The sequence below is a fragment of the Chanos chanos genome, chromosome 5, assembly GCF_902362185.1.
Source record: "Chanos chanos chromosome 5, fChaCha1.1, whole genome shotgun sequence".
Lineage (NCBI taxonomy): Eukaryota > Metazoa > Chordata > Actinopteri > Gonorynchiformes > Chanidae > Chanos > Chanos chanos.
Window position 1 is genome coordinate 33771148 of NC_044499.1, and position 24133 is coordinate 33795280.

Genomic DNA, 24133 nt, shown 5'->3' on the forward strand with positions numbered 1-24133 from the left:
CATAAATACCTTCTGTGCCTGTATTGTTCTGTGATGTTCATTTGTTCAGAATGCACCATCACTAAATCAACTCACCAGAGGCAGCAGATAGGTATTTGAACTCTAACTTTGTGGAGTAATATGTATTTCTGTCCACTAACAACTCCAAAACAAAGGCCTGCCTACCCATCTCTGCACCACAACGCAACACCATTAGGTGCTGCACATTGGTAACCTCAATCAGGAAACTGTCTAATATTTTGTCATTTCCCTTCATGAAACATGTTCTCAGTGCACCCCAAACCACCACACTCTAGAAGAGGAAGTGCTCCTTTACTTCTTCTTTGCAGCTTCCTGAACCTGTTAAAAAATGTATTTGTAGGTAGTCAGGAAGTTAGTTTCTTTGTTCAATAATTATTTTTTGTTTGATTCAAAGAGAAATATTTGTCAAACTCAATGCGCGGTCGCTGCTTTGGGCTCGTGATTGTTACAGGGTTGACTGCTAAGAGTCCTTTGGAAAGATAAGTCTACATTGCACTGTCGGCATGCGACTGCTTCATTGAACGATAGACATATTTGTCCAGACATTTTGTTGCGACAAAGGGTGAGTCCTGGCGCTGGCCTGAAGCAAAACAGATCAGACAATGAATGCATGTGAAAATGCACTTTCTCTCTTTAGCTCTTTCTCAAGCATACTCTTTCAAAAAAATAAGCTTTTGTTGTTTCAGAGTTTAATATTTTGTCCGTCGTTTTGAATTATGTCAGTTTCTGGGGGTTGAAAAAATGTAGATTTATGACTTGAGATGACCAATACAAACACTTCAGCTTTCAGCTCTGTTTCTACAGTGTCATCAGATCTGTGGTTTCCCCTTAGTGTCAAAACTTCTGAGACTCTGCTGTTTTCATGAACAATCTGCCATTAGTTTCTAGAACGAACTTTCTTGATTTCATCACTTTATAAACTTTATCTCTTGTCACCCCACAAGACAGTGACACAGTGAGCTTAGATCAGCTTTAAGTCAGAATGGTGAATCATACAGTGTTTTATTTTCCACTTATAGAACATGAAATTGCCAAAAGTAAGTGTTTCAGAAAACCATTAACCTCAAAATCTTATCACTTTACAATATAATGAATCAAATGCTTTTTAATTTAATCCTAGTGCAGGTAATGGATTGGGATCGTGTGGAGGATTTTGAACGTGGAAATGAGGAATCATCATTTAATGGTTTGTTCACATGTTCAGTACACACAAAGCTCTAACATATAAGATATACATTTCATTTCAGCTGATTCTAGGAATACCAGTATGCACACTGGTCACTAGCGTTTGGACTGTGCTTTTGTACCCATTTAGCAAATAAGAGCAGATTTGTGTTTGTCTCTATAAACAAATAATACATATTTGGTTGATAATCATACCCAGGTGAGAAGAGGAAGCTTATTCAGCCAACATGTCTAAAAGACCCAGACCTTATTAAACTCAAGGAGGTGAGAAATCATTTTTCAATATTCATAATCCTTCATATTACTCATACACTGTTGCAACGCAAGTGCTCAGTTGTAGTAGGGGGTGATGAATGTATATATTTTGCAAGTCACATCTGTCACGGTAGACCAATTAAACTTCAAAAACCCTTGAGTGGGCATGTCTCATTAGCTGAATGTGTTGACAGGTATGGCATGAATAGAGGTGCTTGAATAACATTCTCCTTTGAGCATGCTGTGTTACTTCGTAATGTTACATAGTGTAACAAGAAAAAAGCATTTTGGTTCACAGGTAATTGAGGGAACAGGTAATTGAGATGTTTGCTTAACTTACTTCAACAGAGGGGGGCTACTAAGTGAAGGGAACACCTGTGAGACTTCATGGTTAATGGGGCTTCCAAATTATGGAAAGAAATGGGGAAAAGCAGGGAGAAATATTTCCTCAAATTTGAAAAAAAAAAATGGTCCTGATACTATACCCTAATCTCAAAACACCATTTACTTACATTTTTAAGTATTAAATTACACATAAAACACAGTAAAAGTGAACTCTGAGCAAAATATCCAGGTTTCAGTTGGCTTTTCACACCAAGAAGTCTGCCACCAGTGGTCTTGTTGGGAAAAACACCCATAGTCATCACCGCTTTTTATCAGTATACATCAATAATCATCTTGTTATCATTACATTTTCAGTAATCATCTTGTTATCTTTACTTTCAAATATTTTCAGATAAATTTGATTTTGATGACGTGTTACTCTAGTTTGTGGTTTTTCCTCACGCTGATTTGGATATTTATGTAAAAGTGATGAAAAGCTAGAGTGGGATGCTTTTTCTGAGGAGTACTTAACTTTTTGGAGGACCACATAACCCTCCCAGTGTTATGCCAAGTTGGACGGCAAAAAGGCAGAGACTTTTGGCTTGATTTTTTTGCAAAATTTAACTACTGTTTGACAGCTTAACATACTACTTGCTTTGTATTAGTAATAGTTCTCAAGTTTGTAATTTCAAACTGTAGCTCAAAACTTCTTGAAATAGCTCTACTTCTTTTTCTACTCAATTGTGAATGGTCATTTCCTTGGTCAATCATGGCCACTGACATGCCAGTCACCTCAGTAAAAAAAAATTAAGGCCAACACACATGTATCATCCTCTAAAGTCACTCACCTTTCTTTACACACATCATGTTAACAGTGTTAACCAACAGAACACATTCTGTGAGGTGTGCCACTCTCTTAAGTCTACCTGCCTGTATTTTTGTGGGTAAGAGACCTTAGTGACCACTGCTGACTGAGAAAGTGAGTGATTCTGGCTCACTTAGCTGACAAAGGGAGCCAGACTTTTGGCCCACAGTCAGCAAGCATGGAGCAGCTGGGACTCAAACCATCAAACCCAGAGGAAAGAAGCTGTGCTTTCTTTACACTGACTTAGCCATGTGCACTATTCAGAAGGCCAGACTTAGTTCTGTCAAGTTCAAGACGAAATCTTCAATGAATTCTTTAGCTGTAGAACACAAAGTACAATCTCAAAGTGGTTTCTCTGCCAGGTTTTGTTGGAATGGATCAATAGCACTCTGAAGCCTGAGCACATCGTGGTTCAGACCTTGGAGGAAGACATTTTTGATGGACTGGTGCTGCATCATCTTCTAGGTTAGAGACACACTATGTGTGTGTGTGTGTGTGTGTGTGTATGTGTGTGTGTGTGTGTTTGTGTGTGTGTGCATGAGTGAGTGAGTGAGAGAGAGAGAGAGAGAGAGAGAGAGAGAGAGAGATGAGGACAAAAAACACGAGTCACTTCACCTTTTACAACTTATACCAGTTAAGAGCAAAGAGCATTCTTACTGAGAATGTGTGTGTGTGTGTTTGTGTGTTTGTGCCTGCACCTATGCTTACAGCTAGATTGGCTGATGTGCATCTGACAGTGGAAGAGATTGCTGTGACTAGCGCTGCACAGATATCTAAGCTGGAGGTCACTCTGAAGGCCCTGAACCAGAGATTAGGAGTCTCTGAGAGTACAGCAAAATGGAGTGTCCAGCGTGAGTTGACAATTATCGATCAAATATATCACCTACATATGCAGTGTTGGTTAGTTATATCATTATTTTATTACAGTTAAATGGAAATTCCAAGAAAAGTCAATTATGCAAGAAACCCCGCCACTTTTAAAATCCTAAAATTCCTAAAATCCTCTTTTAACTAGGAAACTAATTCTGGCCCATCGTCATGTGCACGCAATATTTTAAAAGTATGGAGCCATTTAGCCAATTAGAACTGTCTACATTTCCAACAAGTTCAGGAGATTACCTTACAGCAATGGCAAACTTCTTCCTCCAGTTAGCTCAAGCCACACCTGATTTGGCTAGTCAAAATACAGAGTCTAATATAATCAACTGTTTAGTGCGCTAAATTAGCATCAGCGTATACAGTACTGTTGTTCAGTGGGAGGAACATTTTCTACACCTGCTATATGAACTGGAACCTGCTAATGCTATTTAATGTTGAAATTTGATGAAGATGTGATGATGTTAGCTTGGCTGCCTATCATTCAACTGTTAATACTTACTCTGGTCACCGTATTTGTCAGTTATCCACAGTAAAGACCTGTTGGCCACCCTCCATCTTCTTGTTGCCATGGCAAGATGTTTCCGGCCGGACCTGGCCCTACCCCCAAATGTCAGTGTGGAAGTAGTTCTCTTTGAGGTAAGCTTGACAAACCATTAAGAGACCAGCAGGACCCACACAACACAACCATGGCCTAAACGATATGCTAGTGTAACATGTTATAAAAGCCACTTTAGGGCTACAAAATTCTTATGAGTAGTGTTTTTTTTCAGTCATTGGACTACGTATACTTTGTACTGAAGAATATGAACAGTGTTGTAGTTTAACTGACATATTTTTGAGACACACTAATCCTAGTTCCGCACAGGACCATATGTTGATATTATTTACATTACACATGCTGTCAAGCATTGTAAGGAAGAATTTGCAATAGTGATCTTTTTGCGTCACACTATACATTTACTCTCCTCTCCAAACACAGGTCAAGAAAACTGGGATAAAGTCAGACAAAGAGATAGAGTACATTACAACTCAGAGGTGCGTCAGATGTTTAGTTTTACAACAGACCATTCTTATCTTTGTAAACACTCAGAATCAAAGTTGCAATTTGCTCATTATCTCTGTCCTGTTTTGACAGTGATTCCCTTCAGGAACAAGATAAAAATTCAGACAGTAAGAAAATCTGAAAAACATATTATACTTTTAAAACATACTATGAGAAGAGGCTTTTTATTTATGCTGTTTTGACAGGATACTGAGACATTTATTTCTTTATTTTTTCAGAGGGGGATCCCATTGAAGAGCTTCTTAAGCTTGACCCACATAAAATTTCCACAGTGAAGAAGGTAACATACCATCCCATGGAAATATTATTTAAATCTTCTGTTCATTTGTAACAGTCACCTAGCGACTGTTGTAATAAAGATTTACTGGGACTTTGTTAGCTGCAATACATCATTCGTGTCAACAGTAATCACATTCTACTGTGCTCTACTGTTAGCACTAGCTTACTATAGCCAGCCCCCACAAGCACTTTTATTGACAACAACATATTTACACGCTCAGATGGATTTTTTTTGGGGGGGGGGTGAAAAGGATTCTTGATACAACTGTGACACTCTCATCTGTGAAACCCACACATGTTTCTATTTCTGACATAGCATCAACTACCACACCTTATTCAAACACAGTTGCTTAAAATATAGCCACTAGTGTCAAAACTGTTCTCAGTGTATCCTCCACTTTGGCAACTCTACATGTCTTCTGAGTTGGATTTTGTAATTTTTTTATACACTGTTTGAATGTTGAGGAATCTTTGGCCATCTCTCCATTTAGAATATTTCATAATTTTTAGGCTGCACTCAGATAACCACCTTTGAACTAGCTCTTGGTTCATTTCTGAAGTGTCTGGTTTTGTTCCTGCTGTTCATGGCTACGTTCTGCTTGGCTAGTAGAGGGAAGTGGGTTCTTGCCCAATATGTATCGGTAATTTCGGGAATTCATGATGAGTATAAAAAGAACCATGATGTGGGCAGTTCCCCTAAGAACATTTTCCACAGAGTAATCACTAAAGATCACTTTCTGAACATTACTTTTCTTCTTCAAACAACTGTGTTTTAGATTTTGTTGGTAGCCTTCTTTGCTCATCTCATCTCACAAATGTTATTATTTATGTTTAAATGTATCATTATAATTTATATTTATATACAATATTTAAAGCAGGTTGTCTGTGTTGATGTCTTGATGTCTCCATCAGTCAGATGAGATCCTCTTATTCCACTTAATAAATTCTCTTAAACTGTTACATAATTTGACAATTTATTTATGTTTGTAATATACTCTATCCGATCAAATTTATCATTATTAATTTCTAAATTAAGTAGATTTTATATCCACACAAAAGTGGATTTGCAATCAAATCTGTAATACCACAGAAAAGTTCTATATAGATGAAAACATTCGATCAGCATAAATTGAGGCGGTGTGATTTTTTTTTTTTCATTATCCAGTTTCTTGCCTCCATTTTGCAGATATGGGTTTTGAATATATTCAAACTTTGTAATGCATTTCTCAAAACTGAATCTCACAGTTACTGGACTGACCATTGCTCTCTTTACCCACAGGCCATCTTATACTTTGTTAATAAGAATATGTCATCTCTGGGCCTTCAGGTGACAGAGATTGAAAAACAGGTACATTTCAGCCATAACCTTTATAAACTGCCAGTATAAACTGTGACTTTTAAGTATCTTTTTCACTGTTTTATAGCAGAGCAAGGTATGAGTTGTAGAGAAGATCTGTAGCCCTTTACATATCGACCAGACAAACTAATTAGCCTGGCTCTTAATCCTAATGACTGGAAAGCTTTATACTGTAGTTCACAAACAAGGTATAATTCCAAGGGTAATTGCTCTCACGGAAATTCTGAGAATTCTGTTAGAAGAGGGAGGTGTCAGGCTTGAAACATCTGGATGATGAGCATAGAACACCATCATGACTACTACTGATAAACTTTCAAAGGATCAAGGCATTGAACCAATTCAGAGTTTAAAGTTAGGCCTTAAATTTAAAGCTAATGAAACTGACTCTTCAGCATCACTCTTGATACTTTTATTAATCAACTTGTGTCCAAGGCTCATGTCACTGCATCGTCTCTCAAGTTTTCAGATGGTGTCATCTTGCTCTTGCTAATTGGACAGCTGGAAGGCTTTTTCATTCCTCTGCACGAGTTCCATCTCACCCCAGTCTCAAACTCTGAAATGGTGAGGATCTGGTAAATGTAATTGTCAGTCACACATATGAGTTTTTAAGTCAGTTGAACTGCCCTCTGTTATTGTTGTTCACAGAATCCTCTTAAAGAATCCTCAACATCCTTGTATGGTAGTAATATTGTAAGGTACTTTTTAAGTGTTTAAACAGAGAGGTGCTGAAACTCAATCACGTTTGTTTATGGTGCCTCATTTTGAAAGTTTTCACAATTTCATGGCAATATCTGTTTTCTAAGAACAGATTGTGTGTTTTATGTAACTCTCTAGTCACCTTTGGAGTTGATATTATATATTTTGGTTGGGTTATGTTGTGAAAATGTGAAAGTGCCTGTGATATTTACTGACTGATTCAACCAGTCTGTTAATGCTTTATTCTGTCTTTTTGCCCTAGCTTCACAATGTGACTTTTGCTTTGGATCTCCTCAATGATAGAGGAATTGAGACGACCAGTGTTGACCCTCAGGGTAGGTCACCTCTTGATTTCTTGACCCAACCCGATTGGATCTAGTATTAAAGCACCTGGCTACATTTACACAACAAAAGTGTGTTGTTGTTTTTTTTTTAATTTCAAGTTTTCACCCAAATTTGGAAAATCTCATTTTCCTTGATATCCCCTCTGCACAGTAAATCATCTCAGTTGTGTTGCGTAAGGCTAACATATGGAAGTTTGATTACCATCTGTTTGGTTTGGATTCCTCTGTGCTCTTCTTATTTATTGGAGTGTGTTTTGTTAAACTGATGCTAATGATGTCATAACACGCTCCTTTTGCTTTCTCTCTGGCAGATATTGTGTCCCAGGATCTGACTGCCACCTTGAAAGTACTTTATGCCTTGTTCAGGAAGCACAAAAACAACTGAGTTTCTCATTTTTTTTATCTTTATTACCACTTTGTGTTTACTCACATTAGTTTGTTAATGTGTTTTATCTATATCCACTGTTGGCTTTGGTTAATTTTGTTCATTACATTAAAGCGTCTGCAGGACAAAAGCCTTTTGAAAATCGATATTAATGTGTTGTGTGATACTGAAAGAGAAGTAACAATGAAAGCGAGTGATTAAGGGAACATATCCTTTCAATGTCCCTTCTGTACCCTTGCCTGTAGCTCCATTGCATGAAATTTATCTTTTACTTTGACAGTATCAGAAATTAAATCTCTGTCCTGAATAATGTCAATGTTCCTTGGCATTTAGTGTCTGGAACTCTATTACTCAAGTCATATGGGGTTCTGCTGATGGTGGTTGAAAAGGCTATGACAGAGGTCTTTCCGGAATCTTCCATACGTGTTCAGCGAGGTCAGGTTCGGTTGCCGGGCTGCTGGTTTGATTCCTAGGACCGACATCAACTGCTTTCTGCGCTTGGGCAAGGCACTTAATCCCAATGCCCCCCGGGCGCAAGGAATGCTGCTCCTGCGTCTGGTGTGTGTTCACTACCAGTGTGTTGGATAGGTTAAATGCAGAGGACAAATTCACTGCTCACAGTGTGTGTGCGCATGATAACAGAGATTTACATTTTACATTTACATTTTACATTGAGGTGTAGATATATTTTACATTGTTTTGTGTTTGTCCAACCATTCATTTTCCACTCTTGTCTTAATTTTTTGTACCACTTTATTTGTTATGGTTATAAAAACATTTTATTATTATAAAAAAAAGTACATTTTTTAGGCTTCACAATGGCTCAGCCCAAAAGCAACTCAAATCAGTCTAGCTTTCTGTGAAGTTCTCAGTGGACAGTTATGGCTGAAACTGCCTTGTAATGCTTTACATTGCTAATCAGTCAGCTGCTTGCTTGAACCCAAACACAGCATATGCTTTCAACCAGTCGACTGAGAGATGAGTTTCCTTTACAGTTTCATGCTAACCTCACCTTAGGCACTGTCCCTTATCCAGCATCGGCAGGCTGAGCACCCGTCATCACTGAAGCCCCAGTCACTAACCCCACAACAGCCACCTCTTCTGTAGAGTCAGGATCTCAAAGACAACTCATCCTTTTGTCATGATGGTCAAAATGTCGAAAACCCATCATTTTTATACACAATCATTAGTATTTTAGGATGTTAACAGCTTGATTAACTCAGGAGTCACCCCATATGCAGACGCCTGCTTTCAATGTTCTCTGCATTACTCATTCACCTGTGTTTCCTTCATTTAATCAGCTACCTGTATATACTGAATAGAACAAGGGCCCTTTCATATCTAATTGCACAGACAGACTCTGTGTCAGTCAAAGTGACATTAATGAGACAGAATGTGAGTCTGACCTTCCCGTTCGTCATGTAATCACATTCACATGTAGACAATTGTGGTGTGGTCACTTCTATACCGCTGTGTCTCATCTCCTCCCCCCGAACTAACAAATTTACTGTCCTTGAACTCATCATCTCGGATGAAGATTGAAATGTCTTTTCAGAATGATTTTCCCAATGTGAATGTTTTGAAATAAGCATAGTGATAGAGGAAAAAATAACATGACAAACCAAACTATGTCATGACTCAGTGGTTTAGAAAGCCTTGCCTTTCATAATTTCCTTTCTTTGAATCATCTAAGGCCGGTCTTATTCTCAGAACGAAAAAATGAAAAAAAAAGAGACCAAGCTTAAGTCATCAGTGTTGTATTGTTTCTTTGTCTGACAATGAACAACTGCAGTGAAATCCAGAGCAGAGCATCACTGAAAATATAACATCTGAAGTGTATCTTTTTGTTGTTTTTATATTGGGCATAGATTGCCTATACACTGTTCTAAATGAAATTCATAGAAAATTATATAAATAATTTTATTTATATTACTTTTATATATATGTAAATAAAATTCCCATTATAAATATACTGTGTATTATTATGTAATACTATGTAATATTGTCATATAATATTATATTAGTATATAGTACATACAAAAATTCCAGTTCCAAACATGGAATTTATTTATCAACTGACCCTGGTGAATGGTGCAACAAATCAAAATGAGCCTTTTGAAAACTTTCACTTATGCTGTCACACTTACAAAACAGCGAAATCCAAATAAAAATGTGCTCATAAATACTTGGTAATTTTTTTTTAAGTCAAGCTGTTTACCAAGAGTTTCACTTCTTTTGCCCCTTTACTAATTTGGAATAATCTCTGAATTATGGCTGTAGTTCTGGAGGTCTTCAGGTTGGTTTTAGAGAGATAGTGATGGACAGATCAGCACAGGCAACCCAGGAGTCTGAAGACCATTCCTTCAAAAGCAGTAACTTCACCCTCATGTGCCGTAGTTCAGTCCACTCTGTAATTTGTCTCATGTGCCAGTTTGTCTTATGGTCTGTCCATAAATAAATAAATATGCACAGAAATAACTGTTACAATTAAATCTGTCAGTTAAAGGCAACAAATGAATGAAGTCAAAGGTTAATACTTATTTGCAAGAAAACAGCACACATCCAACACCTCACCAGACAAGGAGTATCAACATCCTCTTTAGCATAAAAGTAAATTTGACTGCTTTCCTCTGTCTTGTTAACTGCACTGTCCCTTGAGTGTAGTTACACTCTTATCTGATGTGGTCTGTGAGCAGCAACAGCACTCTCAGCTTCACTCAGTAACTCTGTTTGGAAGCCTTGCTGTGTTTCTCCAAAATAATTAACGCACCCTATGGACAAAGTTGGTGCCTTTAGTGTCGACAAGCCCCACAATAGGAGGCCTGATCTGATTCCCTCATTTCAAGTAAATAAATATAAAATTAGCCGCTGTGTTAATTGCTTCAGTTTTTGGCAGTGCAACTGAGTACACCTCAATTCGGTGTGAATGACAACTCATTAAAGGTGAAATGGCATTAATTGAAATACTGGGCAAAATGTTTGATATTTTCTTTTTCTTTTTTTTTTTTTTAAGAAAGTACCACTGGCCATTTCCCCAATTTGAAAGCACAACGGTTACTTCCTTCTTCATCTGTACAACCCACGTAATTTAACCTGACTCATCTCATGTAAATACTGAACTGAAACTGTAAACCTCATTAGATGCTTAGGTTCAGCTTTTTCAAGCAGCTTCTCAAAATCGGATTCCTCATTGCATAATTGTTTTATTGACCTGCTGAACAGACTTCATCCATTCAAACTCTGTCCCTCTGGTAAGTCATTTTCAAGTTACAGTTTGTTATTTAGGAAACCCATTTTAGTTCAACATTTAATATTAAGCTGAGCTATCTATATTCTTACCTGTTTTTTTTTCTGTGAGAGCTATTTTATTAGCTCAGAGTGGGTTTTAAAAGGAAATTGAAATCCAAGACAATAATTACTAGGTTTGCAATGATTTAAATTGTTACATGTACATGTTAACTATTGCTTGGATACTACATGTAAAATACGAAAGTATGTTAGCGTTTGTAATTACTGGTACGACATATTACTGTTGCTGTAGGACACTACAGTCTTTTGTATTCTCTAGAGGGGAAATACATTAGAATGTAGAAGTTAATGTTTCTGTTTTGTGCATTTGTCTGTTTTTCCACTATGTGTATGTGTGCTCTAAATCAGGCAATAAAATTCCAGAAGGCAGTCAGTCAGGTCTCTCAATATTTTGATATTGCTGTTATATGGATGCAATATCAATGCATAGCATTCCAAGGAAAGCACCAGCATTTTTTATATAGTGTCTTTGGAGATAAATATTGTATACATTTCAATATGAGATGATCATGAATACTTAATATAAGTTCCTGTATATCTGTTAGTTTCCCATGTGGTGTTCACACGTTACTTAATATCCATCTCATCTGATCAAAGACGACTCTTTAGAGATATACCCCTCTGAAGACTCCTTGTTCATATCTTGTGCAGCGTTGCTCAGTTAAATGCTCTTTTTGTTATTATTTATGTTATACATTGCCATACGTTTTTAAAAATGAAGTCATGTCTTTTTCAGGCTAACCAGATTTGATTTAATCAATGACACACACAGGGAATGAAACATTTTTGCTTTAACAACCTCACTGGTACAAGTTGGATTTTAAGAAGAGGGGAAACTCTTGTACAGAAGAGAGAAGGAACTCAACAACCTCAAACATGAAAAAATCTGTAGGAAGCCACACAAAATACATCAACCTGACATTCCTTGTCATTCTGCAGGCTGGCTTCTTTTTTGCCCCAGCTGTCTCATTCTCTTTTGAAAACTGCACAGTCAGTGGGATTTTCAATGACTCTAACAGCATCAAGATGCTTTGTTACAGCATGGGCTTTCAAAAGGTTCCCTCACAGATTCCTCCTGATGTCAACATTTTAGTCATTGCATTCAATCATATATCACAATTCACATCAGACGATTTTGGGAAACTCCCTAACCTAATACATCTGAATGCATCCAACAACAAAATCTCAAGGATACAAGATGGCTCATTTAGAGATTTAAAAAATTTAAGGATCCTTGATTTAAGTGATAACAGACTACCTGAAATCTCTGGTGGAATGCTGCATGGCTTGATACAGCTCTCAACACTGCGTCTGGATGGAAATCATATTAAAAATATTGAACACTCTGCTTTCATGAACCTCGTTAACTTAAATGTTGTAAATCTTACAAATAATAAGCTGCAAAACATTGAAAAAGTCCAGCCTGTATTACACTCTCCAAATTTAAAAGAACTATACATTGGAAGCAACAATTTCTCTGTTTTCCATTCACTTAATTTAACTGTAATTTCCGTATCCATGCAAAAGCTAGATCTTTCTTCAAATCCATTTCTAATGTTCAATGTAACAGACAACATTTTTCCTAATCTTGAATACCTTGATCTCTCTTACTGTGGGCAAAATGGAACCATAGAATGGAAAATCACAAACAGGACATTTTTCAGTTTTTTAAAAACGCTGAACTTGAGTGGTGTGTTCATAACAGAAGAAGCTACAAGGGCGGTGATTCAGTCTTTCCACGGCTTGTATAAACTGAACCTAAACAACATGGCATGGAAGTTTCTAGATTTGCGAAATGTATGCTCATCTGAGCTAAGAGTGCTACGACTGAGGAACAACAAAATCTCCACTTTAAAAGATAACATATTTAAGCCTTGTTCTAGTCTCTCAGAGCTTGATTTAGCAGGTAATAAAATTTTTTCATTGGAGCCATCAAATTTCAAAGATCTGAAAGACATAAAGCGACTGTATTTGCATCAGAATGTGCTAACAGAAGTAAACAACTCTTTACAGATGCTGCCCACACTGGAGTTACTTGACCTAAGTCGAAATAATATCAAGACACTTACCTGCTTGGACTTTGCCAATTTGACAGAGCTACGACATCTTTATCTATACAGCAATAAAATTGGAACTGTGAATGCATGTCTGTTTAAAGACCTAAAAAAGCTTGAAGTGCTGAAATTGGGAACAAACAAACTGTTGACAATTGCAGAAACTTTCAGTCATGGCCCATCGAGTCTGAAATACCTAGAGGTGCAGTATAACAAATTAAGTACAATTAGAAAAGGAACTTTTAAAGGACTGCATTCTCTTCAGGAATTGGATCTCAATAACAATCAGATTGCTGAGATTGAGGGCCACGCATTCACAGGACTTGTAAACCTGACTAAATTGTTGCTTTCGTCAAACTTTTTACAAGTGAAAACATTAAATACTCCAGATGTGTTCTCAGACATGCATAACCTACAGAAGCTACATTTGTTTAGTAATAAGATCTCATTCAAAAGCCATGACACCTTGAAACGTCCACCCTTCATGCACTTGAATTCCCTCGCTGTACTCTCTATTAACAGCCAGCGCCATGGCCTTAAAAAATTCCCCCCCAAACTTCTGCAAGGCCTGAGTTCCCTTGAAATGTTTTATGCAGGAAACTTGAATATTCGTAATCTGCCTTCTGACGCATTCAACTCTACCCCCAACCTCTGGTTTTTGGACCTTTCCAAGAATGACCTAGCAGACACTCTCTCACCAGAAGTTTTCCATCCAATACCGAGACTAAGCAAACTCATTATTTCTAAAGTCCAGCTTCAGTCCTTGGACTTCCTGTTCAATGCAAGGCTTTCCAGGCTCTCAGTCCTGCGGGCCAGCAAAAATGTTCTGGATGTGATCAACCCGACCTTGATTCAGTCCCTACCTCAACTGAAGTATCTTGACCTACAGAACAACACCTTCACCTGTGACTGCAGTAATGCCTGGTTTCTCAACTGGTCTATGCAAAACAATGACACCCAGGTTATTTATCTGAGACAGTACACCTGCAGCTATCCACCAGCCGTCAGGGGAATGAGCCTGGCAGACCTGAATATTGAATCTTGCAGCTTGGATCTCGACTTTATCTTTTTTACCTGCAGCTCTGCTGTGGTCATCCTGACACTTGTCAGCTCTTTCGTCTACAACTTTTTACGATGGCATGTGATCTACGCATTCCACCTCTTTTTAGCTTTCCTTTATGACAGCAAGAGGAAGCAGAAACAACATGAATTTCAATATGATGCATTCATTTCATACAATGTTGATGATGAGTCATGGGTGCTGGAGGAACTGCTTCCCAAACTGGAAGGTGAGCAGGGCTGGAAACTCTGTTTGCACCACCGTGACTTCCAGCCAGGAAAACCTATCATTGACAACATTGTGGATGGTATATACAGCAGCCGTAAAACTATCTGCCTGATCACCCACAGCTACTTAAAGAGCGAATGGTGTTCCAGAGAGATCCAACTGGCAAGCTTCCGACTTTTTGATGAGCAGAGAGATGTGTTGATCTTAGTGTTTCTGGAGGACATTCCCACTTGCCAGCTATCTCCTTACTATCGGATGCGGAAGCTTGTGAAGAAGCGAACTTACATCAGCTGGCCAAAACCAGGGGAAGATACAAGAGTGTTTTGGCAGAAACTAAGAATGGCCTTGGAAGCTAAAGAAAGTCCCAATGCTGAGAATCCTGTGCTCTCTGGCACAAATGTAAAATGTAATTAAAGAGGGTTTATGAAAATTATGTAAATAGATGCTAATGTCTTAAGTTTCTTTTCAAGCAGATATGTTGTCAAAAGTAAGATGATGTAATCGGAATCAAAATGCATTTTCACAGAAATAATGCATGCAAACCTTTTTTTGTTTGTTTGTTTCTAAACACCTTTCCTAAATTCAGTGTTAACTTTGAATACAGTGGTGGCTAAAACATAGAGCTGTTAAATTATTTAAAATAGACTTGCCTCAGAGACATACAAACAGCAGTGACTGATATTGATGAAAAGAATCTGCGCGTGAAAGCTCTCTCAAACATTTTTCAATTTCTGTGTGTTGGTTGCCCTGCAATGGACTGGCAACATGTCCAGGGTGTTTCCCAGCCTTTCACCGAATGAGTGCTGGGATAGGCTCCAGCACCCCCTGCAACCCTAATTAGGAGCGGCTTTGAAAATGAATGAATGAATGAATGAACGGATGAATGGATGAATGTTGTGTTGGTAAGAATGTTCTACTTTTATTCCTGCCTAGTTCCTATTTTCTTGGTATCTTAGTCCCTAAAGTCTAAAGTAATAGAGACAAACTGTGTGTGTGTTTAATAACAAAGTTCCCTCTTATTTTGAGGAGGACCAAAGTCTCAAATCTACACTGCAAAAGCAAATAAATGTCCTAACTGAAAGAAACAAGTAAACCTTGCTCATTCTTTCACTAGTCATTCATTTCACTAATTTACATCAAGCTTTTTTACTTTTGGGGTAGAAATATGGACTCACTTAATATTTAAAAGTTTGTATTACTTCAAATATTTGTGGTCAGTGAACTATCGCTGTTTTGACATGTGAACAACGGATCATTTTATCACATGCGCAGAAATTCAAACTGCCTGTGGAGCAGCACATGAAAGAAGGAGATACACGTAACAGATTAACTTTAATTGGATTGCAACTCGGTTTAGACTGACTGCAGTTTAGGTTTATTTAATGTATCTGACAGTATTGTGACTGAGAGTTCTTTTGCTGTTAATTTGATTTTATTAAGTAACTTTACTTGATTGATTCAAGGCAATGAGTTTTCATGATTTTTTTTCAGTTAACTTATTGAAATTTACAATGTCTTTGGCAGATGCTATATTTTATTTGAACTAAATATGTTTCCTTTAAATATCCACCATCTGATCATATGTGAAAAACCACAGTTTTCTCTCATTAGAGTTACACTTACTTTTTGTGTGCTCTCACAGTAACAGTTCTGAAAAACTCTTACTGTGTCAGAGTGTTCTTCATCAGAATAATTTTAACAAAAGAGTTTATTGGCACATTAGACATGTGTGGACTTCAAAGGTTTTTTTTTACTGTAAAAAATAATATTCAATCCTGTACTGTCCTCCTGTTTTAATGTTATGTAGTGATGTACAAACATACCTACAAAATGTTTCAGCATATGGATACAGACTCTTGTATGGTTTTCAGGAACTGAAAGCGTCCCAAGTACATGATGCTCTTCCATTTGCAAATCTAGCATGCAAACGACATGGAACACTTCCGGCATTAAATTATTTTTGTGCACATCTTTGCAACAAATTTTGTTATTGTTATGCGCTCTCTGTAAAAATCAGTTTCAGGTGGAGTTTGCATTATACATTCAGTGCTACAGATTTAGAAAAAATCCTGTGGCTGCATTCTATACCGGATAACCTCATTTTCAATCTTTTCCATTTCTTTAAAACCACAACAGAAAGTTGTAGATATCTACTGGATTTTCTCTGGATACATTTTTTGGGGGTTTTGTTTTTGGTTTTTAAAAAGTAACTGATATAGGTCTCTCTGTCTGCCACACTCTATGTCTGACATTCTAATTATTTACCATATTCATTTTCTAAATTTTCTTCATCAAAACACTACTTCTATATTTCTCTCTACATTCATCCACTTCAGAAAAAGACCAGGATGGTACAGGACTGCCCTTGCTCTAATAATAGATGGGTTTTCTCTGGCACCTCTGATTCAATGCAGAATTCAGGTCATCCCTCCAAAGTCTGTCAGACGTACATGTGCCCATGAGCTGTGGGGGCGAGGGGAGTTTTGTCCTCAGGGCAGCAGCGGGCAGGAGCAAACATGGCATACATTAGCCTCGCTCTCCAAACACACTGCAGCCTATGTCTCCAGACAGCATCAGATGGACAGGCCTGTTAAATAATTCAACCATGAACACTATAAAAGCAATATGTTACCAAATGCAACAGCTGTGTTTATTGTTTATCGCTGCCGTGGCAGAGCTGAACAAGTGCAGGCCTGTGACTCTCTAACTAAACCTCAGAGACAACAACAGCAACAAAAGACTGTTGACTGGTTTGAGCTTTCAGTTTACTTATTTGGATGTCTGACTCTCAGCCCTGGGGATGGCTTAGGGCAGACTGGCTGCACTGGTGCTCTAACTTGGATGGGAGGTGAATGTAGGAGAGATGAGTGAATCTAGGACATATTCTCTATGTGAGCTTCAAAAAAAAAAAAATGCTGGCTACAGTGCTTGGTATTAGTTCACTTGTTGATGTGTCTCACTCCCAAGCATGGTCAAGGGTTTAATACCTGGTGGGTTTATGTCCTGGTGAAGTTTAATAATAGTTAGCCTCCCTGATGCATGTAAATGTATAAAAACGTACATGAGATCATGATGCTGATTCAAAATAAATTTACCATAGTTTAGATTAAGATTTACAGTAATTTAGATTAATTATCTGTGTGTTGAATTGAGCCGTGATGGGCTAAATGTGTTGGCACAAGCAAAAGAATTAACAAAAGTTGTAAAGAAAGGATTTCTTTTCTCATATTCCCTTTATTTTGCCCTGACACTTGAGCTTCATTTCCACAGTGTCAGTTCAGAGTCATGACTTTTTATTTAGACAGAGAAATTTTGTTAAATGACATGCCAAAACATCAGAAAGAATCAGTATATTTCATTTTAAATGACCTAAAGTTTCATGAGGAGAGCAATTAGTCAAGGACTGTGATTCAATCACAGCATTGGTTATAAACATATTGCACTGTACTGGTGATGTTTATGTGGTGTAAACTGTCAACTGTGTTTATTTTCTCCATTAATCATAGTAGTAAATTATACTCTTTTAATGAGATCAAAACACCAAAATTAAGTAAAGCAATTTATGACGGACAGTACTATCATGATGACTGACATACACAAAAAACAAAGGGTGCAATGTCATTGGTAATTAAGAACCATTTTTGACAATTCAGTTTGCATAAACTTTTCTAAAGAAGTACTCCCAGAATCAATTATATGAAATATTCCCACCACATACAAACATCCTCACCAATCTGAAACTGTCCTTAATAAGAACACATCACATAATGTCGTGACCTTCTTGTAGCTGACATATGTTTTTATGTTTATTCACCCATATTACTATGTATTTACAGTTCTTTACAACAGAATAACAACAGAGTAACAATATGCCCAACAGTAAAAAGCATGGCAAAAACAGTTTGCTTTATTATCTGATACGGCAAATGATGGGAATCAATATACTTTCATCCCAACCCTCAGTGTATCGCTTTACAGGTTCAAGTTCTGAAGGCTGGCCAGAGAACAACCTTGGTAAGATAGCTCGGTGACATGAAATTTCTGACTGAAAACAAGACATCGACAGGTTTCAAATGCTCAAATGTACAAGACTATAAAGAGGGCACATTTCTCCAATTTGCACAAATATTTTTTTGTCTCAGTGTCACTTCTCTATATCACAATGTGTGGAGGAATTGGGTTCACACGGTTCCAAAACAGTTTCACAAACTGTTTTTTTTTCCAGTCATGAAGATAGTACCATAACCTGCCCAATAAAGATATCTCTCTATTTGAAAAAGCAGTAATTATCACATTTTGTGCTTTGGAATGGAGGGTATGCTCAATATAATAATTTATCAGGTTACGGTTTGCCTTATGCTAAGTTTTTACAATCTTTTAATACTTTAAGTATTTGGCAGTTTTACAGGATTACACATTACTCTTTATACTCCTTATACAGTGTAATCTTTGGTCTTATGTAGTTTGATCTCACTCACCTTTCATGTTGGAGCTCTTACTCTATGGTAAAATGTACATGTGACAAGTTGAATCTACTTTTTTGTTCTTGTTTTCCAGTGTAAAAATGGCTGGATTAGACCTTCAAAACATCCCCAACGCCCACCCCTCCCCAGGGTAATTCACCATGCAGTGGTGGATGTATGGTATGCAAGGACTGTGGTACTTTGAGCATCTCCTCTGAGACTGTGTCTTGCTTGTGACTGGTGCTGCTGGGCTTGGTCAGGGCGCTGGCTGTCATAGTTGCCTGGGTGCATGTGTAGCTCACCCTCCTCGGGCTCAGCACTGTTCCACTGCTTCCTGGCTTGTTTTAGCCAGTGCCTACCCAGCCCCCATTTCTCCAGATACACCTGGCACAGTTCATACCTCATGGCCAAGTAGTAGACAAAGTCCAGTGCTAGCAGCACCATGACAAAAAATCCGTAGATCCATACACCAACCAATGCTGTATAGTTACTGTATAGAAGAAAAAGAGGTGCTTTAAGACAATGTTATTCCACATGTTTGTATGTCAAATTAAATGCAGGGAATAAAAGTGTTGATAAAGTTACTGTCTAGGGATTCACTTGGTAAAACTGATCCCATTCTATTGCTAACACAGCTGAGATTTAGATAAAGGAACAAACATCTTGCAGAAGTTACAGTCCATCTCATTTAGAAGCATTAGTGATTCTTAATGTTTGCTTATCATTTGAGCAATGTGTACCAAATAATGCTCCATCACATATTCTCTGGCAAAAATGACAATAAGAGTAAGTGTGGTTTGTGTTGTAGTGTAGCAAACTGCAGAACATGGGTTTAAAACAAAGCTTTTAACGAATTCATAAGGTTCTACCGCATTTAAAGTGAACTGCTTATGCTACACCTGCCGGTTTTAGTGCTAGACTAATATAATATTGATTGAAGCTGTTTCTGACCAGAAATGAAAATGCAGTGTCTCCCATTTGCCTGACCTCTCAGCAGAATCCCCAAGAGCTTTGCAAAAAGCCACATTTGATCCATGCTGTGACCTTTAATTTAGAAAACTCACCGGGTATGCATAGGCTAACAGACAGGGGCCTTGTAAATTCCTGGCTCTCTCTGTGTTTTGTTTGCCAAATGAAGGAAAGACAGATTTACAAACGTTCCTCTCACTCTGTCAAATGCATCATACATGTCAAATGGCACAAAAGTTATTAAGGGCTGAAGTCGAAGACATTACACAATGCATTTCTGTGACATGTCAATTTTTCTTACATTTTTTCTGATATTAATAATTTGGTCAGTTAACAGGATGACATGAAAACTGGAAAGTTATGCAAGTTTTAGTAAATAAGTTATGAACTAGTGAATAAATAAGATGCTGTTGGATAATAAATAGTGCAATCAAACTTACAAACTCTTGCATGTTGTTGTAAACTTGTTTCAGGACTACTTGCACACTGTCATTCCTAAAGAGACTAAACCCCTTATGGGGCCATTGCATGTACCCCAGTGATGCTAAGCCCTTCATTAGGACTCTGTCCTAGAACTGTCTCAGATGAGCATAAACAGGTAACTTCTGCCAGGAGCCTGCTTGGCTGCATGCATTCAGTCCAGCCAGTAGTGAATTGTGACTCAGACATTGTACAGAAAAATGAAAATAATTAATCCCAGTGTTTCTGTGCAGTTCACGCCAGTCTGATGAAACTACATGTCCACGTGCAAAATTTGGTGATTTATTTTTGGGATGCTGTGAGGTTTTTGCTTCAAAATAATTTCAGAGACAGGTGGGTACCATAAGCGTAAGAGGAAAAGAAATGACCTCTAAATTTATGCTTTGCTCCTGTGTCCATATTGTACAGAACTTACCTGTGTGCGAAGCTCTCCGGATTGGTTGTCAAGTTAACTTGCATGACAATCTGCATTTCGGTCTCATTACAGCAGTACTTGAAAGCTGTGTTGTTATGGTGACAACAGAACATGTGGGTCTTGTTGTCAGAGAGACGGGGACAGTGAAATCCATAATGATACCGCCCCTTGTGGTCAGCATATGGCTCACAAACACGAAAGTGAGCTGAAAATGCTGGAGAAAAAACAAAGAAACAGTTGGCTCGTCATGTGCACATGTAATTATTTGTATTCATTGTTTTAAAGGGCCTTGGTACAGAAGATGCTGGAAGTCTATTGGTGTAGCTGTGTGCCTTCATCTCATTATTGTTATTATTACGAGTTCTAACAGCTTTGCTGCCGGAGCCCTATTGTTCTTGCTGTGTAGCAAAAGGCAACAGCGGCAGCGGATGATCCTAAATTACAGTTCTGTCAGGGAAATAATACACTGCTCATTAATCCAAATGTAAAAAGGCGGCAACATGTGCGCATCTATTCTGAGCAGATTTTGTCATCCAAAATTTACATAGAGCATCTGCACAGTTTCTTTTGTCCGGTCTGATCTAAAGAGTGTGAAAACGGAAAGAGACAGAGCCATGACTGGTAATTTACCATTTATGTTTTCCTCAGTGAAAAATTGGACCTTTGGGTGCAGTGCTTTGGAAGAACAAGAAGGCTATTGCTAAAGATGTGTTCACGCACATTCACATTCCCACAGAAATAGAGAGAGGGAGAGAGAGAGAGAGAGAGAGAGAGAGAGAGAGAGAGAGAGAGAGTGGAGAAAGTAGGGGAAACTTTAGCAATAGAATGAGCAACACAGCACATGACTTGACCTCAACACTATGAACTGTAATCAGCTGTGGGTGCGTATCTCTACAAAATTCACCATATGTTCTTGCTTGCTGCTGCTGCTGTTATCATATCAATCATACCATTGTTTTCCCAGAAAGTACATAACATATGTAATACTGGAGCAATTAGTCAAAGCTGCAGTCAATATACTGTGTGCTTACACAGTATTTGTTCAGACTTTATTATCTCACAAGTAGTACGCCCTTTATGATATAGATATGACCATTGTAAAATTGATAGGGTTGTTGATACGATAATTTTCCAGGTCACAAAAGGAAAAACATGTTATGTCGGACTTACCTGCAGTAGACAGCAGGAGACAGACAACCACCGGGGCAACAAGGGACTGACAGTTAGAGACGGTCATCTTGTGGAAGGGCAAGGTCTTGAGAACTTCAGCTACACGTGGAGCTAGCTCCACTCATGACAGCTGAAGTCCCACCAATCCACCTGTTAGGACATGAATGGTGTCACAAAGGCAAATTACCATAACTATAGAACAGCATAACATAGTCTAAAGGTTGTGGCTCAAACAAGGCCAAAGACATGTAAACAATGAAGCATTAAATTGTATAGTAATGCAGTAAAACCATGCATCGTGAATTAACTTTATTGCTGTATTAGATAACGATACATATAAAATAGGTCACAATTGATTGTTTTTATTGTTGTATTTTTCTAGTTTCTGACACACTTTAAATGTGTCGTGCTCTCAGCATTATAAAACCATGGGTTTTAATGTCAGCAGGATTTCATTTCTATGGAGTTTACACTTGCAGTTTTGCAACACATCTGACAAGGAATTTGCTCTGTGGCATCAGTCAGTCAAAACTTAACCAACATAAAACTGACAAAACTTTCCATCAAGACTTCTGCTGTATGCTCAGCACTTCTGCTGTAATCTCAGCACAATCCCTAATAATCCATTTCTTGGCTGTTTTTTTTTCACTGTATGCTATTTTCATTTTATTTTTTTCCTTATTTTTAATGAAATTGGGAAGATTTAAATGTTGGATGTTGGGAGGAGCAGCAGCCTTGTTACCATGTATAAGAATGGCGAGCATAGAACATGATTTTGATAGGCTGTGAGTGTTATTGGAGGACATGAGAAAAAAAAATGGGTCTGAAAACTAACCCTATGATTGTTATAATTTATATTCACTGCTGTCTGTATCTCACCCATGGAACAGTGAACTATGCAATATTCTACAAAGAGAGCACTGTGAATATAATGATGGCCATCAGTATGGTCTAAAATGATCATGATGTGCCTCAGTGTGTATGGGCCTGTAGTTATCTGAAGGGAGAAGGTTCTAGAAGAAATCAAAGTTAAAACTGATTCATCAGTTGTCTGTTTCAGCTGAAAAAACACAGTCTGGATTTTGGCTGCTCTGTCACTTAAATCTCTGTTTGGACGTAGTGGTACCCTCTGCGTTGCCACTGTGTTCATACATTCTGTTCAGAGTTGTGGCGTCATGTTCATTTCATGCCGGTGTGACTCTGTGTTTATTGGTCTATTTTTCCAAGGCTGATACTACAAGGGTTTTATGCGGGCAAGGCAAACATATGTGGCCCTTTAAATCTGGCCTCTTGTAAAGTGGAAAGTGATGTTTGCCATACCGTGTAAAGACATGATGTGCAAAGATGTAATGGATGCATGGATGGGTTCACAAATAGGAAGAAAAAGGAAGGAAAGGTATTGCACACTTCACACAGGTTGAGATAGTTGTAGTGCAAGGAAATAAACTGAAGAGCATAGAAAATTCCTTGTAGTGCCTGGAATACACCAAAGAGCATAGCAAATTGGCACACCTCGAAGGTCATAATTCCGTGTATAATGTACTAGACTTCACTTTAAATCATGCAAAATCCGTCAAGCCACTTGAGTTAACAGCACAAACAGTACTTACTGAAATTCAAAATTGTCACCAAACCACTGCTACTTATAGTTGACACTGAAAAATGCCTCAACAGAATGTCCTGATATGATGCTAAACAAGAGGAGAACAATGATTTTTTTTTTTTGGGGGGGGGGGGGGGGGCTATCTCTTTTCATGGGAACAAATGATTTAATCAGCATTGCTGCATTGCTGAAGAGGAAAACATCAAGTGAAAGACTGTGACTATTCCCCTGAGATCCAAGGATTCGACGGAAATACATCTGTATGGAGTCGCTCCCATTCATCATCTCGACCTTGCAGAATGCTGATGTGTAATAGGGATGTGCTGTGGTCGGTCTGTGACTCTTGGGATGGTTACAAATCACCTGGTCTTTCTGAATTAGACACAGGACCCTCATTGTCAACCAGCAGATGACCCTGCTGGAGAATGATGTATTACTTGGGCTCCAGATGACTTCCATTTTACTGCATGCCCCAACAAGGACACCATTAGCACTTTGCTGCGCATGTCTGCTCACTGTCTTTTAAATGAAGTTAACAATTTTAGGCTAACATTCTCTTAATGGTATATACATCCATTTATACTTTGACAGTAATTGTCTATAATGAGATTTAGTGAACATTGGGTGGGTTTCAGATATTAATTCAAACATCCTGTTTTCAATTAAATTAAGATAAAATTACAAGTTTAAAGTGCAATAGATTATAGTTTGTGTGTGTACGTGTATGTG

At 38.0% G+C, this 24133-nt stretch overlaps 3 protein-coding genes across 3 annotated transcripts; 2 read left to right on the top strand and 1 right to left on the bottom strand.

Annotated features, from left to right (window-relative positions):
* The first annotated feature begins 512 nt into the window (after positions 1 to 512).
* On the top strand, positions 513 to 7653 carry parvg (parvin, gamma). The gene is made up of 13 exons (XM_030774896.1): positions 513 to 583; positions 1147 to 1207; positions 1406 to 1470; positions 3013 to 3115; positions 3361 to 3501; positions 4050 to 4165; positions 4509 to 4568; positions 4678 to 4699; positions 4811 to 4872; positions 6151 to 6219; positions 6688 to 6789; positions 7187 to 7259; positions 7580 to 7653. The coding sequence occupies exons 2-13, from the start codon at positions 1150 to 1152 to the stop codon at positions 7651 to 7653; spliced, it is 945 nt and encodes a 314-aa protein (XP_030630756.1). The 5' UTR covers positions 513 to 583; positions 1147 to 1149.
* Positions 7654 to 11838: 4185 nt separating this feature from the next.
* Positions 11839 to 14718, top strand: tlr22 (toll-like receptor 22). Its single transcript, XM_030774897.1, has 2 exons — positions 11839 to 12898; positions 12971 to 14718. Exons 1-2 carry the CDS (start codon positions 11839 to 11841, stop codon positions 14716 to 14718), a joined length of 2808 nt encoding a protein of 935 aa, XP_030630757.1.
* A 4205-nt stretch (positions 14719 to 18923) lies between these two features.
* shisal1b (shisa like 1b) lies at positions 18924 to 21868 on the bottom strand. Its single transcript, XM_030775949.1, has 3 exons — positions 21802 to 21868; positions 20632 to 20845; positions 18924 to 19257 (listed from the first exon to the last, which is right to left on the bottom strand). Exons 1-3 carry the CDS (start codon positions 21866 to 21868, stop codon positions 18924 to 18926), a joined length of 615 nt encoding a protein of 204 aa, XP_030631809.1.
* Between the last annotated feature and the right edge of the window lie 2265 nt (positions 21869 to 24133).

Excerpts from the sequence above, each read along its gene's own strand:
- tlr22 (XM_030774897.1), top strand. The coding sequence starts at position 11,839 with ATGAAAAAATCTGTAGGAAGCCACACAAAATACATCAACCTGACATTC. Across the intron at positions 12,899-12,970 it reads TTTTTCATTGGAGCCATCAA|TACAGATGCTGCCCACACTG; the intron begins ATTTCAAAGATC and ends TAAACAACTCTT.
- shisal1b (XM_030775949.1), bottom strand. The coding sequence starts at position 21,868 with ATGACCGTCTCTAACTGTCAGTCCCTTGTTGCCCCGGTGGTTGTCTGT. Across the intron at positions 20,846-21,801 it reads TCTCCTGCTGTCTACTGCAG|CATTTTCAGCTCACTTTCGT; the intron begins GTAAGTCCGACA and ends TTTTTTCTCCAG. Across the intron at positions 19,258-20,631 it reads CCGGAGAGCTTCGCACACAG|TAACTATACAGCATTGGTTG; the intron begins GTAAGTTCTGTA and ends TCTTCTATACAG.
- parvg (XM_030774896.1), top strand. The coding sequence starts at position 1,150 with ATGGATTGGGATCGTGTGGAGGATTTTGAACGTGGAAATGAGGAATCA. Across the intron at positions 1,208-1,405 it reads TGAGGAATCATCATTTAATG|GTGAGAAGAGGAAGCTTATT; the intron begins GTTTGTTCACAT and ends AATCATACCCAG. Across the intron at positions 4,166-4,508 it reads TGGAAGTAGTTCTCTTTGAG|GTCAAGAAAACTGGGATAAA; the intron begins GTAAGCTTGACA and ends CTCCAAACACAG.